Source organism: Lineus longissimus, chromosome 2 (genome assembly GCF_910592395.1).
Source record: "Lineus longissimus chromosome 2, tnLinLong1.2, whole genome shotgun sequence".
NCBI classification, from domain to species: domain Eukaryota; kingdom Metazoa; phylum Nemertea; class Pilidiophora; order Heteronemertea; family Lineidae; genus Lineus; species Lineus longissimus.
Genome location: NC_088309.1, coordinates 28,832,821 through 28,851,560, shown reverse-complemented (window position 1 = coordinate 28,851,560; position 18,740 = coordinate 28,832,821). Strand labels below are relative to the sequence as shown.

General features: G+C 42.4%; 3 protein-coding genes across 7 annotated transcripts; 1 reads left to right on the top strand and 2 right to left on the bottom strand.

Moving 5' to 3' along the window:
* Nucleotides 1–1,082: 1,082 nt before the first annotated feature.
* LOC135483416 (E3 ubiquitin-protein ligase RNF185-like) lies at nucleotides 1,083–7,356 on the bottom strand. The gene is made up of 4 exons (XM_064764302.1): nucleotides 7,032–7,356; nucleotides 3,460–3,591; nucleotides 2,989–3,164; nucleotides 1,083–2,758 (listed from the first exon to the last, which is right to left on the bottom strand). Exons 1-4 carry the CDS (start codon nucleotides 7,196–7,198, stop codon nucleotides 2,661–2,663), a joined length of 573 nt encoding a protein of 190 aa, XP_064620372.1. The 5' UTR covers nucleotides 7,199–7,356; the 3' UTR covers nucleotides 1,083–2,660.
* Nucleotides 7,357–7,509: 153 nt separating this feature from the next.
* On the top strand, nucleotides 7,510–11,574 carry LOC135483418 (SAGA-associated factor 29-like). Of its 5 annotated transcripts, none has more exons than XM_064764309.1 (9): nucleotides 7,510–7,608; nucleotides 7,962–8,170; nucleotides 8,527–8,599; nucleotides 9,245–9,303; nucleotides 9,584–9,689; nucleotides 9,971–10,156; nucleotides 10,287–10,380; nucleotides 10,648–10,716; nucleotides 10,956–11,574. In XM_064764309.1, the coding sequence occupies exons 2-9, from the start codon at nucleotides 7,996–7,998 to the stop codon at nucleotides 11,070–11,072; spliced, it is 879 nt and encodes a 292-aa protein (XP_064620379.1). In that variant the 5' UTR covers nucleotides 7,510–7,608; nucleotides 7,962–7,995; the 3' UTR covers nucleotides 11,073–11,574. The 5 variants fall into 5 exon arrangements, with proteins under 5 accessions (XP_064620379.1, XP_064620381.1, XP_064620380.1 ...); XM_064764311.1 differs by lacking the exon at nucleotides 7,510–7,608 and adding an exon at nucleotides 7,615–7,741; XM_064764310.1 differs by lacking the exon at nucleotides 7,510–7,608 and adding an exon at nucleotides 7,615–7,770.
* Nucleotides 11,575–12,013: 439 nt separating this feature from the next.
* LOC135483415 (glycolipid transfer protein-like) lies at nucleotides 12,014–18,535 on the bottom strand. The gene is made up of 6 exons (XM_064764301.1): nucleotides 18,387–18,535; nucleotides 17,867–17,922; nucleotides 16,537–16,664; nucleotides 16,092–16,245; nucleotides 15,719–15,796; nucleotides 12,014–15,439 (listed from the first exon to the last, which is right to left on the bottom strand). The coding sequence occupies exons 1-6, from the start codon at nucleotides 18,523–18,525 to the stop codon at nucleotides 15,293–15,295; spliced, it is 702 nt and encodes a 233-aa protein (XP_064620371.1). The 5' UTR covers nucleotides 18,526–18,535; the 3' UTR covers nucleotides 12,014–15,292.
* Nucleotides 18,536–18,740: the final 205 nt, after the last annotated feature.

Sequence of the window (18,740 nt, the reverse complement as noted above, 5' to 3'; positions counted from 1 at the left end):
GATGGTGAAGCTGTCTCAGCCAAGCTTGGTACAACAGAGACATGATCATAGTCTGACGACCATCCAACCTCAGACTTGGCACAGGGGCAGCTGTTTCACCCAGATGGACACAGTCAAGTCATGGTCACAACGATGGAGAAGCTGTCTCTGCCAAGCTTGGTACAACAGAGACATGATCATAGTCTGACGACCATCCAACCTCAGACTTGGCACAGGGGCAGCTGTTTCACCCAGATGGACACAGTCAAGTCATGGTCACAACGATGGAGAAGCTGTCTCAGCCAAGCTTGGTACAACAGGGACATGATCATAGTCCTCTGACGTCCATTCCACCTCAGACTTGGCACAGGGGCAGCTGTTTCACCCAGTTGGACACAGTCAAGACATGGTCACAACGATGGAGAAGCTGTCTCAGCCAAGCTTGGTACAACAGAGACATGATCATAGTCTGACGACGACCATCCCACCTCAGACTTGGTACAGGGGCAGCTATTTCACCCAGTTGGACAGAGTCAAGACATGGTCACAACGATGGAGAAGCTGTCTCTGCCAAGCTTGGTACAACAGAGACATGATCATAGTCTGACGACGACCATCCCACCTCAGACTTGGTACAGGGGCAGCTGTTTCACCCAGTTGGACACAGTCAAGTCATGGTCACAACGATGGTGAAGCTGTCTCTGCCAAGCTTGGTACAACAGGGACATGATCATAGTCTGACGACGACCATCCGACCTCAGACTTGGTACAGGGGCAGCTGTTTCACCCAGTTGGACAAAGTCAAGACATGGTCACAACGATGGTGAAGCTGTCTCAGCCAAGCTTGGTACAACAGGGATATGGTCTTCTGGTGACCATCTCGACTTGAGGCATGTTACAGGGGCAACTGCTTAACCCAGTTGGACAAAGTCAAGACATGGTCACAACCTGGCTCCACTATCATGGGAAAAGTTGTCTCTGGTTCATGGTCATAGTCCTCTGGATGTCTCAGAAGTGGCAACGGGCCCGGTCATCTCAGCCGTGTCAAATACAGAAGAGTAATGTACACCTGAATAACTGACCAAGAAAACTTCGTAGCCTGTACAAGAATTATTTATTCTTCGATCAAACTGATCTATCAACCATGAACTCACAGGCGGTGTTGCACAAACAACATATGGGGTAAACACTTTCCAAGTCAGAAGAAGAGAACTTACTACATGAGTTAGAAGTCTCCCACTGCGAGTCCTTTATGACGAAGAGGGATGAGGTACTGTGACCAAAGCTGCACACCATCACACTTTGCCACAGACGACCAACTGATTTTCTTTATCTTTTTGAACTTCAAACTATTTGTCAAAACAGGGAAACTTCACCAAACTGAACATGGTAGAGAGAGTCTGAGAGGATGCATTATCCAAGTTGAGGTGATCACAAAGAAAACATCACATTACGAAAACTGTTCAGAAAGATGATATGACTTTTAACTTGGATGAAATCAACGTCCAGTCAGGTAGAGAATAGTCCAAGGATATCTGTTTCTAACATTTCAATAGGTTGTCATTCTCAGAAAGTGGAATTATAACTAAATGTTTAGTGCATCAAGAAAACAAGTTAACTGATTACATTCCTTTAGTTTAAAATGAAAGAGCTGAACTAAGCTACAGAAAATCTCTTTGGTAATATTCACTGGTGTAGTATAACACAAGATACCACCAGTAAACACTGCCAAGTAGATCACAGACCTGTAGTTCAGCTCATTCACCTCAAAATAACTATATAAATTTACATTACTATCAACAAGTATGGACTAATCAATACTTGCTATCAACTATGTACAATATTTACATATAACTTTAAAACAGCTTCATTATGTCTAGCCACACACTGGAAAATACTCCAAATGCAAGTTGATTTACAGACTATGCCTTCACAGGACAGCCATCCAAAATGAGACCATTTTAGAGGAAACCTGATGTTCTGACACTTTCATGTCGATCAGCACAAACACGTTTAGAAGCATGAATGAAGTGAAGAGTTCAAATGTAAAAGCTACTAAAAGCCATTCCTTAGAAGAATGAGAGAATGATGGTAAAACAAAGCTGACAGTGACCCAGATATGAATACTTTCATGTACAACAAACAAATGCCATCGATGTCACTGGTTCACAACTGAGAAGTTGTGTTTACTTAAAAAGACCTGAAGTGGATTAGTCGCTTTTGCATGTGAACTCCTAAAGTTGACCAGAGAACCTCTTTGAAGACAATATATTATTACTATCAATAATCATAACCATAGACTGTGTAATGGCATTGGCACACAAGGTCGCACTCGATCACATTTCAAGGATAGCACTACACAGTGGACATGGAATTGTTTCAGAGCCAGGTATTAGCCATATGAGACGATGCCCCTCCCACAACATCAAAAGCCTCAAGTCTGTTAAAGGTAACAGCAATAGACATAAGAGTAACACCAGATGCCACTTTTGATCTGAAAGGATTTGATTTGGCCCCATTACAAACTCTGGCTATTTAAAACCCATCCCCACATCCACAGTCCTAAACAGACACAACCAGTCTGTACTAATAAGACAATATCTTTGTCGACAGCCTTCAGTTCCAAAATATCTTTGTAGTGGAAGACGTAAACATGTCCACTATCATAGGATCGTCGTCAGCTATGCGATTAACAACCAGAATATGAATAAGACTGCTATCCACAGGAAAACACGAGATAAGAACTGATCTTCTGCATGTTGTGGTGAACCCGGCTGTGCTGAAACAGAAAATAAAACAAATGAAACCTTCTTGTGGGTCATAGGTCTGAGGAGAGATTGTGAGTGGGTGAACCTTACTAGAACAGCCACCAGCACAGACACTTTCAAGGATGAGTGACACTGGTAAGAGCACTTAATGAGAACGTCATCCATCAAATATCTTGCTTATTCTCAATGATCTCGATGATGGCTTATGAGAGTGGTAAAATGTGAAACCGCAGCTACTTACGAGGGGCAGGCCTTCCATCATTGAAGTTGAATGTTGATGCAAACATACCAAAAGGAAATGCACCAATGCCAAATGACACTTGGAAACCACCATTGTTTCCAAATCCGAACCCAGGAAATCCAGCCGTGTTTTCTGGCTCCGATCTCTGACCTGCTGGGCGTGGGGGTAATTTCTCCCTGTAAGACGAAAAAAGGCCAAGTTACAAAAGTCTTGGTATCATAAACCCCACGTCACAAACATCACACGTATAGTCAAATGATGATACACAAAGTTTGTCACCACTCCGACATTGTCATACTTTCATCAGTAGAAACGTTAGTTATTTGTTAATAGCTCACTTCTCATTGGTAATCCTAAGATACGATCTTGTAGGCTTAAAGAGAGAGAGTAAGTTGAGGTGGTAAGTTGAGGTGGTAAGTTGAGTTAGCCTTCTGATGCTTAGCCATACATGTACACAGATGTGAGCCTTACCTTGGGTCTTGCTGACCAGTGCTTCCTCTGCCATAAAGAGGGATGACCTTATCTTTGCTAATTCCAGCTTTACAAACTGGACACACTTGGCGGTGAGGACGTGTTTCTAACCACTGATGGAGACATGGCCAACTGAAAGAAAAAAGACAGGGAGATGTCAATTTCAAGTCAACACATATGCAGGCATCCGAGTGGTTGGTCTCTGTTAAAATGTGCACCATATCAAAAGGCTTCTTTGCAGTCCTACAACTCTCTAGCCTCTTCGGCTCTCTATCCCCCATGACGCTACAAATGCCACTCCAGTTCTCTATGATCCCCTCCCCCCATGACAATACAAATGCCACTCCAGTTCTCTATGATCCCCTCCCCCCATGACACTACAAATGCCACTCCAGTTCTCTATGATCCCCTCCCCCCATGACACTACAAATGCCACTCCAGTTCTCTATGATCCCCTCCCCCCATGACACTACAAATACCACTCCAGTTCTCTATGACCCCTCCCCTCATTACACTACAGATACCACTCCAGTTCTCTATGACACCTCCCCTCATTACACTACAGATACCACTCCAGTTCTCTATGACCCCTCCCCTCATTACACTACAGATACCACTCCAGTTCTCTATGATCCCCTCCCCCCATGACACTACAAATGCCACTCCAGTTCTCTATGATCCCCTCCCCCCATGACACTACAAATGCCACTCCAGTTCTCTATGATCCCCTCCCCCCATGACACTACAAATACCACTCCAGTTCTCTATGATCCCCTCCCCCCATGACACTACAAATACCACTCCAGTTCTCTATGATCCCCTCCCCCCATGACACTACAAATACCACTCCAGTTCTCTATGATCCCCTCCCCCCATGACACTACAGATACCACTCCAGTTCTCTATGATCCCCTCCCCCCATGACACTTCAAATGCCACTCCAGTTCTCTATGATCCCCTCCCCCCATGACACTACAAATGCCACTCCAGTTCTCTATGATCCCCTCCCCCCATGACACTACAAATGCCACTCGAGTTCTCTATGATCCCCTCCCCCCATGACACTACAAATGCCACTCCAGTTCTCTATGATCCCCTCCCCCCATGACACTACAAATACCACTCCAGTTCTCTATGATCCCCTCCCCCCATGACACTACAAATACCACTCCAGTTCTCTATGATCCCCTCCCCTCATGACACTACAAATACCACTCCAGTTCTCTATGATCCCCTCCCCCCATGACACTACAAATACCACTCCAGTTCTCTATGATCCCCTCCCCCCATGACACTACAAATACCACTCCAGTTCTCTATGATCCCCTCCCCTCATGACACTACAGATACCACTCCAGTTCTCTATGATCCCCTCCCCCCATGACACTACAAATACCACTCCAGTTCTCTAAATCCCCCTCCCATACGTCCAGATGTTGTGCCATAAGTTGTGCCTGAGGCCATCTGCAACACATTGGATAACAATCAGGTGAATAATGGCATTGATAACGCAAGCTGGAAATTAGCACCATTATAAACCACATTGACTGAGTCAATAACAGACAATATCTAAAAAACAATCTATCCATTATAATCCACAGAACAACCAAATGTCAAAATGTTAATACACTATATTATTAAGATTGAAATATCCTTCGCTCCTGACTGAAACTTTAGGAGACAACTTCTTATGTTACAAAAGGAATTTTCTGGAACTTCCCCGGGATAACCAAACCCACCAACCTGACTGGTAACATTAGAAATGCACAATTCTGATCAAAGCTCTGATACGCGAAACTACAAAACGCCACGTCATATGACTGAGTTTCTTTTTTTAATGGATGTGTAGGAGTAATTTGAACTCGGAGTCGAACCAAACCTGGAAAGTTCAATGTTTGATCCATGATTGGTTGATTGTTAGTTTACCACACACTAGTTAGTAAGTACTTTGTTCAAATTACCATGTCATGAGAATAAGGTACTACCTGATCTTCTCTGGTCAGATTTTCAGATGCCTGGTCCTACAGTTCAGAGTTTGGGGACTGCAGGCAGAAGCTTTGGGGTCCAAGCATGAATATTGTCCAATGTGAGATGATAGAAAATACACCTCTCCGTGACTCTGACCAAATTAATCTGGTCCACCGAGCCCCTTCCTATAACATGTATAATCTACCTTTATCACTTCTTGCGCAGGTTAATGCTCTCACGGTGAATGCCTGCAGAACTGCTGTATACATCCAACCCGAGACCCACACCAGTAAAGGACACATCTCACATAAATTTATGATCTAACCTGGCAACGCCCTAGGCTATGATGGAAACCATGCACTGGCAACTCAAATGGCTTTTAGTAATTCAAATAACAAACACATGTTATAGAGCATCTCGATATCTACATTCATGGGGTATCAGCATTCATTGCCTTGTTAGGGCAAAATATAACATTGTGCATCTGACATTTTCATGTAAAATGATTCGATACATAATTCGATTGGTTAAGATTTTTTTTCATGAATGTTCTGTTGCCAAAATTGACATAATCAAACAAGACCATTTGAGATTTTTACAGGAACATCCCATTGTCAAGTGTTTTAAAAAGACTATGTATATTACATGCAGTTTTGATAAACTGTTTTAATGACAAACTGCACATGCTCAGTAACACTGTAGAATGGGTTGCACTGGTCCCAGAGGACTTACGATGTAAGACACACCACTCGGGTCATCCTACTGGACCCTCACGACCACAGAGCTCTGTCACATACACAGGTTACGTTATTTTTCTACTGCAGCCCTATGCCAAGGTGAAGAGAAACATTTCAGAAGATGAGAACAGGTGGATCTCACTGAGCATGTTGTTATCCACAGTTACATGATGTCTTGGTCTTGGCCTTCAAACTCTGTGTTTCTTTCTACTCATCTTGATCCATGTGATTGTGATCTGAAGATTCGGAAAATGTTCTAAAGTAGAGGGCCTTTTGTACCATTATGAGACACCTATTTTAACCGTGTAGGCCTACTCAATCTGACATACCATGTGAATCTTTTTCCTGCTTAGGCTACACCATAGAAGGTTACCTTATGTACCAGTCAGAGGTAGCCATTGACTGATAATGGGTCAGAGTGGCTAACAATAGTTTACTCGGACAGGTACAAAGTTGACCAAAGTTGACATAGGTAACTCTGCACCAGCCAGACGAAGCCATTGAGAGCCACAACAACCTAAGGCCAACAAAGGACCACAGCGTCATGACGTGTTCATCGTACCTATGGCTTTGTTTTGGCCCTTTACCTGTACCTACCTCAGACTGGCACATTGTTAACTACTGAGATGACATGGTGACAGTGCCGACCAGACATCAATGTACGAGTTGACAACAAGCGACACAGGTCAGTGCGGGGGTCAGTCATCTGAAAGTGAAACACAAAACAACGCACATCATAGCCTACATGCACAAGACGTAAACGGTCATCAACCGCTGGAAAAGGAGCCATTACATTACCCATTATATGGACATCGGTTCGAAAAATGTCCACTGTATATAGCACACCCATCAAACAGATATACTAACCAGAAAAGGTGTCCACACATGCTAATGACGGCATCATGCGCAGTGTCAAGGCAAATATTACACTCATAACTTCCATCTGGTGGGGCAGTTGGTTCCTCTTCATTTCCAGTTGTGGAACTTGATCCAGCATTTGCTGTCCCTTCAGACGATGTCTGTGTGCTACTCATCGCACAATATCACAATTTGGACACGTTTCTATGGAGCACCGATACTAAATGATACGTGGAATCGAAGTTTGTGTTTAAATATCGAGCCCGATCAGAGAAATTAATCGATTATTGGAGCCTGAGGCGTAATATTTTTATTTTGAGATTGGGGAAGACTTCCGCTGACGTATTCTTGCGCGTGCGCAGTTGTCGAAAACCACCCTCCTACCCAAACTCGCACAGTGCCGAAATTAAAATTCAATTTCAGAACGAAATCAGCGCCTCTAGTGTCAAGATTGCTTCCTACCGCATGACCGGAACTATTTATCGACGTCATGCTTGAATACTACCTCTGCTTCTGAGAATGGACGAAAACACGCCAACTTCCTTCTCCAATCGATTGCCAGATGTCGCTACCATCTGAACAAAGTGTAAAAATTTTGTTTTACAAATTCGTAAATTTCTTGTTGAAATCACTATATTTTTCGGTCCAAATGATGCTGAGCGTTGTCTATGTTTTGTGATGCTTACTTACCACTGCAATTCAACTTCTGAATGTGCATGGTTTGTTCATAATTCAAGCTAAGGCTGTGGTAGGCCTACAGTGTGTTCCCAAAAAATCCTTTATTTTCACCATACATACTGTACAGGTTGTTCCAAAATATCATGTTCCAGTCTTCTTCTTCAAGTTCTATGTTGTGGGTATGGGTGTCACTTGGCTTTCTAAAATGTTAGACACCTGGCACATCTGGTATCTCTCTCATTTTTTTCTGTTATTTTTCAGAATTAAAGTTTATATAAGTCACTTCAGATATGATATGGCGAGTTCGATGTCTACGAGTTCGAGTGGGTCCAGTGCCGATGTCAAGATAAGGGAGATGCTGAAGGAACTGTACACACTGATACACGAGGTTCAAGAGGAGAGAGATCGGGGAGAACATGCCATTCAAAACATACAGAAGACACACGAGAGAATGCAACAAGAACAAAAAAGTGATCACCTTTTCATTGTGTCTTGTATAAATCTCATTGATTGATTGCTCAGACACGTCAGATTCTGTTTGTTTAGTCGTATTACATGTAGGATCTCTTCACAAGGCCTGGAGTGAACTCTCATTCTCAGCTGCTTTTGAAGACTAAATGGTCACTTGTGCCGAGTGTTTTTATCATTGTTGTTCCACAGCTTCAGAGATGAAGCCCTAGGCAATTCATCTGCATGTTTTGGATAATATAACTATAAGGCTTTGTTACTTTCCAGGAAAAAATAAAATGGGTAAGACACAGACCATTAGAAACCCACAAGTGGGTCTTTCTGGGTGAATTTGTATCTGTTGTTTATTACCTTTCAGTTTCTGCCTACTACAAGACAAAGTTAAAGGGCCTTTACAATACAGCCATGCAGGATGCTGAAGCAGAGGCTGAGTAAGTGGAATGCAGTTGCTTCTATACTGGTATTGAAAGGCAGTCGCATCTATACTGGTATTGAAAGGCAGTTGCTTCTATACTGGTATTGAAAGGCAGTCGCATCTATACTGGTATTGAAAGGCAGTTGCTTCTATACTGGTATTGAAAGGCAGTCGCTTCTATACTGGTATTGAAAGGCAGTTGCTTCTATACTGGTATTGAAAGGCAGTCGCATCTATACTGGTATTGAAAGGCAGTTGCTTCTATACTGGTATTGAAAGGCAGTCGCTTCTATACTGGTATTGAAAGGCAGTCGTTTCTATACTGGTATTGAAAGGCAGCCGTTTCTATACTGGTATTGAAAGGCAGCCGTTTCTATACTGGTATTGAAAGGCAGTCGTTTCTGTACTGGTATTGAAAGGCAGTCGTTTCTATACTGGTATTGAAAGGCAGCCGTTTCTATACTGGTATTGAAAGGCAGTCGTTTCTATACTGGTATATGAAAGGCATCTTGCCCGGCAAACATGTGTCTGTCAAGTGATACCTGACTGCAATAGTCCATCTATCAAGATTGTTTCTTAGTTGGTCTTCAGGAGCGTGGAGTTCTCCTCATTGCTATTGCTTCAGCAGTCTTAGATTAAGTAATATATGATTCTTTTTCAGAGCCCTAAAGAAAGCCCTAGAGAAAGTGGTTGAGATAAAAGCATTTCGACATGATAGAAGTAAGTTCATCCTTACTAATACTTAGTTAGTGTATTCCTCCTTTTGGGCAGGGGAACTCCTGTTTGGTTTGCCGCTGCAGGATAATCGTTTTTTTATTGATACTCTAATTCCCAACTCAACATCATCAACAGGAGTATCCACAGAAATCAGGCTGATGGCAAGAAAGTGTTGGTGCTATTTGCAGTGATGCTGACAGGCGCTGTTGTACTCCCTGCTGATAGTTTACAACGACTACCATAGTGTTCCATATCATGATGATGTCACAATCCTTCTCTTCAGGTATTTCTGATCGCCCCAAGCAGATAATGAGAAGAGGAGTGCTCATGACCATGTTACAACAGAACGCATCCACTTTACCACTCTGGATAGGCAAACCAGGTGAAAAGTAAGTATATTGTTGGCCTATACTTCTCTGAGACTGACTTGATTTGTCACCAAGGCCAGAGATGGTTCGGAGTCATATTCCATACTACACCAAACAGCAAATCAAATTTATTGTCCTACCAAATGTACAGAGACATTGTGACAAATTACATATATAGATACATCCAGTAATAAAATACGAAAGAGTGTACATATTATTACTATTTTGTTATTTTCAATAGTTTCTATATGTTAAAAACTCGAGAGATGCCAGTGTCTTGAGGCAACTATTTTACCTTTTAGACCCCCTCCCCTGTGTGGTGCTGTGCCAGCTGATAACAACTACGTAGCAAAGGCCGGGGACAAGGTTGCAGCAAGGGTACGAGGTAGCGATGGCGAGGAGAACTGGATCCTGGCTGAAGTTGTCAGTTATTCGTCATCGACGGGGAAATATGACGTTGATGACATCGATGCAGAAGAAGGGAAGGAGTAAGTGTGCCTTCCATCGTACCATGTCAGTTGTTGAAAAGATTAAGAAGCACCTTTTTCATTTGGGAAACTGTACTTGGATTACCCGGTATTACTATTGGATTCAAATGATGTGTGGTTTCCCTTCCAGACGACACAGTCTTAGTAAGAGACGAATAGTTCCTCTGCCCATCTGGAAATCTAACCCAGAGACTGACCCTGAAGCTCTCTTCCCCAAGGATACGGTAAGTTTGATTGCTATCTGTTTCATCACTGTTCTACCTTGAGTGTAATTGATTCATTTTACTCCAAGGGCTGACTTCAGATACTTCATAAAGTCACTCATCATACATAGGCCTGTAAAAGGAATTGTATATGAATTCCAGACAAAGTTCTCATAGTTGTTCATCCAGCGGTCCAGTGTGTCTGCCTACTCGCAATAGGATGCATTTCTCTGTGCTTTATACATTGTACCAGTAGCCAAGCCATTAACTGTTTGGTCTCTTTTCCAGCTGGTGCTTGCACTATATCCACAGACAACATGCTTTTACAGAGCTCTCATACATGAGGCGCCAAAACGTGTAAGAATATGACTTTTATTTTGGAAATAACTCAGCTGAACTTGGGTACAACATGAAAAAGGGGAATTACATAATCTTCTACTTGCTACACTAGCACTCAAAGTTATTGCCTTATTTCCAGGAGCCATATGCTGCTGATTACATCCTGGAATTCCTTGTGGAAAGTTTAGCTTTAAAAGTCACAATCTGAGCAGATGACGTTGGTTGGTGAAACTGATGTGTGTTTCTGCTCATTTCAGCCTCAAGACGATTACTCGGTATTGTTTGAAGATACATCCTACCCTGCCGGCTACTCACCTCCTCTCACGGTTGCTCAGCGTTATGTCATCTTGTGTAAAGAGGACAAGAAAAAATAACACCATAACATTAGAGTTGGATGAACAGTTGTGAGGACAGTTGTCTCAGTTTGACAAAGAGTGTCGATTAGGTTGATCAGTTGGGTTTCCTATGGTTGAATGAAGTCATCCTGTCAACAAAGTAATGGCACAACAATGAGAAGCTAATCGTGGTGGCTCAAATGATGAAGGGACTTGGAATGAGAGCTGGATCAGGGATCAAGACAGATCTACAAATAACAAGTTTCAGCAAATTTCATGCATAATAACTGCACTATGGCATGGGGTATTTCCTGAGCCAATGAACACGAATGGCGTACCCCTTTAAGGCTGTGCTGGTCCTCTGTTTGCAAACATGGTTTTCAACTGCAGGATGGGAGAGATCTAGTTTGGGCAAATAACATTTGCCAGCGGCATGGAAAGTGGTTATGGCAGCTAAGTTGTTGGTAAAATACTTGTACATCTTGTTGGTGTATCAAGAGTCAGATTATGTCTGTGGCAATAGGTACCTGTCAGTGTTGAATAAAGACTCAAATAATATGTATTCTATGTTATAGTTTTTCTCACTATAGTACTATGAAACTAAATCACTGGAAAAGGTGGTGTGTGGTAAGGGAGATAAAGTTTTCTCAAAACTTGACTATTCTCAATGAATGAGGTACTTCTGAAAACCAGCACCTGACAGTGCTACCACACTGTACTAGCTGGCCAAGTGGTAGGTTGCCATGTCAACAGTGTCCTCAGTCAGCTAACGATGCCCCATTGTCCTCCACCAAGCCAGGCCAGTGGTCTGGCTAGGTCACATCCTTGTTCGAGGTCTTGTTGATGGCTGGGTTCTGATTTCTACATAACGTTTTCTTTGTGAAATGTCATGTTTTCCTCTGTCTGTTTGGTCTGGTGGAAATCACTTCCTCAACTTGGTTGGGTTGCAGAGTCATTTGACAAAAGTAACAACGCAGATATGCAATTTAAATGCATAAAATGTCTATTCTACATTTGTATTAAATCATAAAATCAATCACTGGACAGAATGTGCAACACTCGATAAACACACGAAGGAAGGAATGGTTGAGATCATGAATACACATCTATCAGGTCATCATTAGTCTCCAAGTTGCAATCTGTCGTGAGATGGATGTCTCATTGGAGACAGTCTCATTGGAGATTTACAAACAAGACTGGTTGCATGGCCCGGACGCTCGAGTGGAATTTGTCCACAAAGACATCTACTCTGAGGTGACAATAACAGTTACTGCCAGGCTATTTCCTCTGAGAGCAGGATACTACGTGTTCCAAGTGAATTAGGATATTGTCAGAGCCAGAGCCAGAGCCAGAGCCAGTCATGTTGGAAGAGATCGCAGAAAATATACATCAGAATACAAAAATAGATAAATAAAAGCTTTGTGGACTGACTTGCAAACCGGCAACCCGTTACAAACTGGCTCATTCGTTCGCTTAGCCTGTCATTAAATGAATGTGGCCTATCTACTGCCATGCCACTCTTGACAGTTAATTGTAGTGTAAATGTGGCCTATCTACTGCCATGCCAATCTTGACAGTTAATTGGAGTGTAAATGTGGCCTATCTACTGCCATGCCACTCTTGACAGTTAATTGGAGTGTAAATGTGGCCTATCTACTGCCATGCCACTCTTGACAGTTAATTGGAGTGTAAATGTACAAACTCTGTCAGCAGATCTAATACCGGTTGACACCACCACGTGTTTTTTATATAATAAGGGCATGAAATAACAATGGTTGGCAGGTTTGTGACTGGTAAGGGTGACAAGAGATATACTTTTAAGATCTCATGGGTAAAGGCTTGCATGAGGTAGCCTGGTCATATGTCATGGAAGGAGACCTCTAAAGAGGTCATAATTCATAATACAATGAGAAATATGTGATGCAACTTGGCAGCGACAAATAGGAGACTTATCAATTTAGGCACGGAATGCATTTTAAGTACAATACGCATCTCACAGTGCCATATTAACATTTTTGGAATAAGAATAGCGTAAACTTTTGTTTGATTTAGTAGCATATGGAAATCAATGATAATTTCTGCTGGCAGGCCAATACCGATACGCTCAGTGTTTTACAATTGTATCTTAAAACTGGACAAACTTGCTTGTTCCAAATTGTAGTTGTCAAAAGCAAGTGGAGGAAATTGAGCCTTGTCTAGATTGGTGGGATTGGAGAAAAGGTAGGACTACAGGCAGATTCGCAGCAAACAGCATTTTAAACACATTATTTTGAAGTGTGGCCTTTTTTGGGGTGTCACCCGTCTCACTGGAATGCACAGTGCTCCAACTACCACAGTGTATGTGGCAGGGGGACTTCTCAAAAAGTTCATACACATCTTACAACCTACATCCATCACAAAACTGAAATGAGTATTTATTTGCAGTCTCTAGTTTCCAAGGCAACAGCCAATCAATACACGGAATATTAGGCAATCCAAGTCTTTCTAACAAAAACACAAGAAGGATACAAGTTCGAAAACATTCATTTTGACATGCACTTAAGAATAATCACACAATTCGACGTTACTATTTTGGTGCTCAGCTAGTTGTACAGGGCCAAGTGCTCAGCTAGTTGTACAGGGCCAAGTGCTCAGCTAGTTGTACAGGGCCAAGTGCTCAGCTAGTTGTACAGGGCCAAGTGCTCAGCTAGTTGTACAGGGCCAAGTGCTCAGCTAGTTGTACAGGGCCAAGTGCTCAGCTAGTTGTACAGGGCCAAAGCTAGCACATCTTTTCCTATGCAAAGAGCAAAATATGGCATTCACCTTACAAAATGGTTCAGGATCAGTGCACCATCTCATGATGTCATCATTATTTGATAATTTGTTCGGTTGTAGCGCTGGCCCTGTATTCATTATCATAAAACTAACCTAGAGACCTACAGGTGGGTTTTTAGCACACTACGACAGTTCAGCTGAAAGATGACACATTACATGTATATTATAGTCTAATCAATAACCCTTTGGAAGTTTGATCTGATATTACATCTTCTCCATTAATCACCAAATATGCATGCTGCAGTATTGATTTGTTTCTTCATAAAAATAGCCACTTAGTCATTTCATATTCATTTCAGTAAAAAAACAGTTGGCCTTATCATGCACTGAAGGAGCAGTTTCAAAGGAGACAAGGAAATCAACTCCTCCTCTATCATAAACAAATATAGAGCGTAATATTATTTACACAAGCTCTTTCTGGACGGTGAATTTCCCACAACTCCAAACATACATTTTATCTCCCGATATTCAATATGACATGTTGCGATTAACAGGACAAAGGGTTAAACCTGAAAGACGAAAAAGGGTGCATTGACACAGCCAGGGCTGAGTTACTCAAACAGTCATCAGGAGGTACACAGCAGAAGCCCTTGCTCCTGTCTATAGTCCCCCTTAATTGCTCAACTGTGTGATCAAGTGAGCCCTGGTGGTCTGGACAGAATCTCACTCTCTAAAATTAACAATTTGTACAAACATGTATGCAAGCAAAACATCTGACAGCATTTTGACATGAATTAAGAAGAGCTAACTATAGTTACACCTACATACAAATGCATGTGTCCTCAAAAACCAGTTCATGTTCACATTGCTATCAAAGTAGATGTACACATTGGTGAATACAGAACAGACTGTCCCAAGTCAGCCTGACTAATACATACACACAGTGTGGAGCGAACGTGTTCCATTTAGTGGCCCTCTGAAATAACAGGACTTCGTCTAAACAGATACCTGCCATTCTCAGGACAGGGAGAGGTGAAAAACAAGTTGAACTGGGTGCTTGAGGCAGTCTGTTGCATTCTGGCAAGATTTGATCAGATTCTGTTTGGACACAGGTTCTAATGAGAGACACCTACTCACAAAATGGCTAATTATTGCAGCTCAGTGCAGCCTGTGGAGACGACACAGTGGTTTTGGAAGAATTTATCGGAAGATCTTTCCAGAGTAGCCAATGGTTGGTCAAGAAATGGACAAGATAGAGAAACCAAGATAGGGAATGGTGTGGCCTGGTTCATGTTAAGTGCATAGTCTAGTTGGGTGGTGCAGTCTGGGGGCGAGTCCAATCACCACGCCCATTTACGCACGCTTTTAAGAGCAGTATGTGTGATTACAAGAAAGGAAGCTTGCAACACTTTTAAGCCTATCATCATGAACCTGAATGTGTACAGGTCCAAGGAAACCTCCAAGACGTGTCCACATCTATGTCAATGTGAGAATGAAGACTGTGCCTATTCCTGTTTTTGCCATGCATCACATTGCTCGTAGTTTTCACTTTTGACATCCGATGCGTAGTCTTCGTGATCTTTATAGTATCTCAAGATGGCATTTAAGCACGGCTTCAATAAGTCCAATGTCGCTTCTGTTTCATCAATTACCTGAAATCATAAACAGTTTTGAAATACAGACATGCCCATCCAAATCTATTGAAAGTCTACAATCTCCCAATGAAATGCACAATCAAGATGTATTTCAAGTACAAAGTTATCTTAGAATTCCATGTGAGATTCCCAGAGTTTTCAGGAAAATGTCAAGAGAAATTTTCATCAGACACATAATTTCTTGTTGGGCTATAGACAATATATTATATATATGTAACTTTCAACAGTATGACAGTTTATTTTGATCTGGTGTTTTTACATAACTTTGACCCTTACTTTTGGTATTTTTGTGTCATCTCTGAAGGCAAGGTTCAGTACCATTTCAGTTGGAGTTGGAAGGAACTTGATGGCAACCTAAAATCAAAACAAACAAAATTTTTAAAATTTTATTTTGAAAAGTGTCGGCACAAAAACCACTATTTTTATTCCCTTAAAGCAGAAGTTTAGTCTTCAGGTAACACACCGATAGAGGTCAACAAAACTCACCAACAAACTTTTGAGCTAGGCCATCTTCTTTGACAGAACCTGATCTGCACATTAGTATTCAATTTCAATTTACACCAGCAACTAAACACAATCGGAATGCTGCCATATTGCTTATGGCTAAAAATCATCAAAACTAGCCCTGAAAAAAACATTTTGAACTTACAGTGACTAATCCTCTAACAACCAAATTATGGTGATCTCTAAGAGAATGTCTGTAGGATAAATTTGCTGCATCTTTTGATCTTTCTGGGATACGTTCATGTTCTCGATAGTAAACCACAAGTTGGCGCAGCAGCAAGTACATGAAGAGTAATCCTCTGAAAAATAAAGATATATTCATAACACAGCGTGCGGGAAGTTTTTGAGGTATTGGTAATTATCAGGGAGATGTCTTTGTATCAATCATAGAGAGCATCAAACAACTGTAAGAAGACATAGAGGAATAAAAGGAGAATAATACTGATAAATATTCCAAAATGAACATTTCTGGACCATCGCAAGAAGAAAAACAGACAACAGAGCTGCTCTATAAGTACTTTTACAAGAAATCATATGAGTTGGTGTTTGAGTAGTATAACCGCAGTCTGCATTGAACCTGTAATACTGACCTTCTAAACCACATCAACGCCATGCTACAGGAACTATCCTTTTTATGGACGCCTTTGGCATATTCAACATCAAGTATTTCTTTTAAAGTTTTACACTCAGGATATGCTTCATGGGCAGCTTTGATTTTCTGAAAAATAGATGGCAAAAATAAGTGGCGATTCAATCCATTTCAATTTTAGAGATGGGGCTTAAGAGAGAACAGACATAGAATGAGGGATAATGCAGATGTAGCCTGGTTTATGGTACTTATAGACCAAGTTACTACTCCAGCTCATAGGACTCAGGCGCCGCAGTGCCAGAGGTCTCACAAGTTACTACTCCAGCTCATAGGACTCAGGCGCCGCAGTGCCAGAGGTCTCACAAGTTACTACTCCAGCTCATAGGACTCAGGCGCCGCAGAGCCAGAGGTCTCACAAGTTACTACTCCAGCTCATAGGACTCAGGTGCCGCAGAGCCAGAGGTCTCACAAGTTACTACTCCAGCTCATAGGACTCAGGCGCCGCAGAGCCAGAGGTCTCACAAGTTACTTCTCCAGCTCATAGGACTCAGGTGCCGCAGAACCAGAGGTCTCACAAGTTACTTCTCCAGCTCATAGGACTCAGGCGCCGCAGAGCCAGAGGTCTCACAAGTTACTACTCCAGCTCATAGGACTCAGGCGCCGCAGAGCCAGAGGTCTCACAAGTTACTACTCCAGCTCATAGGACTCAGGCGCCGCAGAGCCAGAGGTCTCACAAGTTACTACTCCAGCTCATAGGACTCAGGCGCCGCAGTGCCAGAGGTCTCACAAGTTACTACTCCAGCTCATAGGACTCAGGCGCCGCAGTGCCAGAGGTCTCACAAGTTACTACTCCAGCTCATAGGACTCAGGCGCCGCAGTGCCAGAGGTCTCACAAGTTACTACTCCAGCTTATAGGACTCGGGTGCCGCAGAACCAGAGGTCTCACAAGTTACTACTCCAGCTCATAGGACTCGGGTGCCGCAGAGCCAGAGGTCTCACAAGTTACTACTCCAGCTCATAGGACTCGGGTGCCGCAGAGCCAGAGGTCTCACAAGTTACTACTCCAGCTCATAGGACTCGGGTGCCGCAGAGCCAGAGGTCTCACAAGTTACTACTCCAGCTCATAGGACTCGGGTGCCGCAGAGCCAGAGGTCTCACAAGTTACTACTCCAGCTCATAGGACTCGGGTGCCGCAGAGCCAGAGGTCTCACAAGTTACTACTCCAGCTCATAGGACTCGGGTGCCGCAGAGCCAGAGGTCTCACAAGTTACTACTCCAGCTCCTAGGACTCAGGCGCCACAGAGCCAGAGGTCTCACAAGTTACTACTCACATGTACGTTTTGTTGAACATCACTCTTCACAAACATAAAGTTTTTACCCATGTGGACTGGAAGAAGTAAAGGAAACATAGTTTTTTCAGAGAGGATATTGAAGGTAACAATAATGATACTCGACTTCGCTGTACCCTTAATGCATGTTGAGAGTCACAGCATTCAGCAAATTATCATCTTAATTGCCTACCAGTACCTTATAATATTATAACGTAATTAGGCCACATAAAAAATAACTTGTTTAGCGTCCCTGCCTGACCTGAAAAAAATGGCCTTATATCACTATCACGGCTATATATTAATATAACTATACCGCGATCACGACTTGGACTATATGGTTATAACTTGTATACCAACAATCAACATGCACGCAATATCCCAATTACAATACATACAACATGTACAATGATACATGCATATACATGAACGACGCGCATGAATGATCCCGGAATGCCAGCCCAAGCCAAGTCTAATCTAATGGGACATTTCACGATTTTGATGGTAGATTTTATCCACATACCGAAAAATCTTGGCATTAGTTCAGAGGCAGCAAGAAACTCTACAACATCAATGTTGTTATCATCTTGTACTCGTGGAAATTGGCGTTTTGGATCGCCGAAAAAAGTGTAATTTGTGTCCAATTTTAGTTCATCTGCCATCTCTGCTATTTTTCAATTACCGGATGTGACGTCACTTGGGGGCTATAGGTCTCGTTAGGGAGTTTTTCCCAAATGTACGCGATGATGACGTGCCCCATTAACAGGACGTAACATCTATTTTAAAATGCGTTTCCAAAGTGAATGCATGAGGACAACCCATTTGTGTCGTATATCACTGGAAACGCCCGATTCCCCTGATTCTGCAGGATGTTAAA

What these genes read in the sequence shown, in the direction of transcription:
- LOC135483415 (XM_064764301.1), bottom strand. Translation starts at nt 18,525, where the DNA reads ATGGCAGATGAACTAAAATTGGACACAAATTACACTTTTTTCGGCGAT. An exon ending in ATGTTCAACAAAACGTACAT is followed by an intron (nt 16,665 to 17,866) that starts GTGAGTAGTAAC and finishes TCTATTTTTCAG; the next exon opens with AAAATCAAAGCTGCCCATGA. An exon ending in TTGTTAGAGGATTAGTCACT is followed by an intron (nt 15,797 to 16,091) that starts GTAAGTTCAAAA and finishes TTTTGATTTTAG; the next exon opens with GTTGCCATCAAGTTCCTTCC.
- LOC135483418 (XM_064764307.1), top strand. Translation starts at nt 7,906, where the DNA reads ATGTTAGACACCTGGCACATCTGGTATCTCTCTCATTTTTTTCTGTTA. An exon ending in AGCATTTCGACATGATAGAA is followed by an intron (nt 9,304 to 9,583) that starts GTAAGTTCATCC and finishes CCTTCTCTTCAG; the next exon opens with GTATTTCTGATCGCCCCAAG. An exon ending in TACATGAGGCGCCAAAACGT is followed by an intron (nt 10,717 to 10,955) that starts GTAAGAATATGA and finishes TGCTCATTTCAG; the next exon opens with CCTCAAGACGATTACTCGGT.
- LOC135483416 (XM_064764302.1), bottom strand. Translation starts at nt 7,198, where the DNA reads ATGAGTAGCACACAGACATCGTCTGAAGGGACAGCAAATGCTGGATCA. An exon ending in ATGTGTGGACACCTTTTCTG is followed by an intron (nt 3,592 to 7,031) that starts GTTAGTATATCT and finishes TTTTTCTTTCAG; the next exon opens with TTGGCCATGTCTCCATCAGT. An exon ending in ACTGGTCAGCAAGACCCAAG is followed by an intron (nt 3,165 to 3,459) that starts GTAAGGCTCACA and finishes TTCGTCTTACAG; the next exon opens with GGAGAAATTACCCCCACGCC.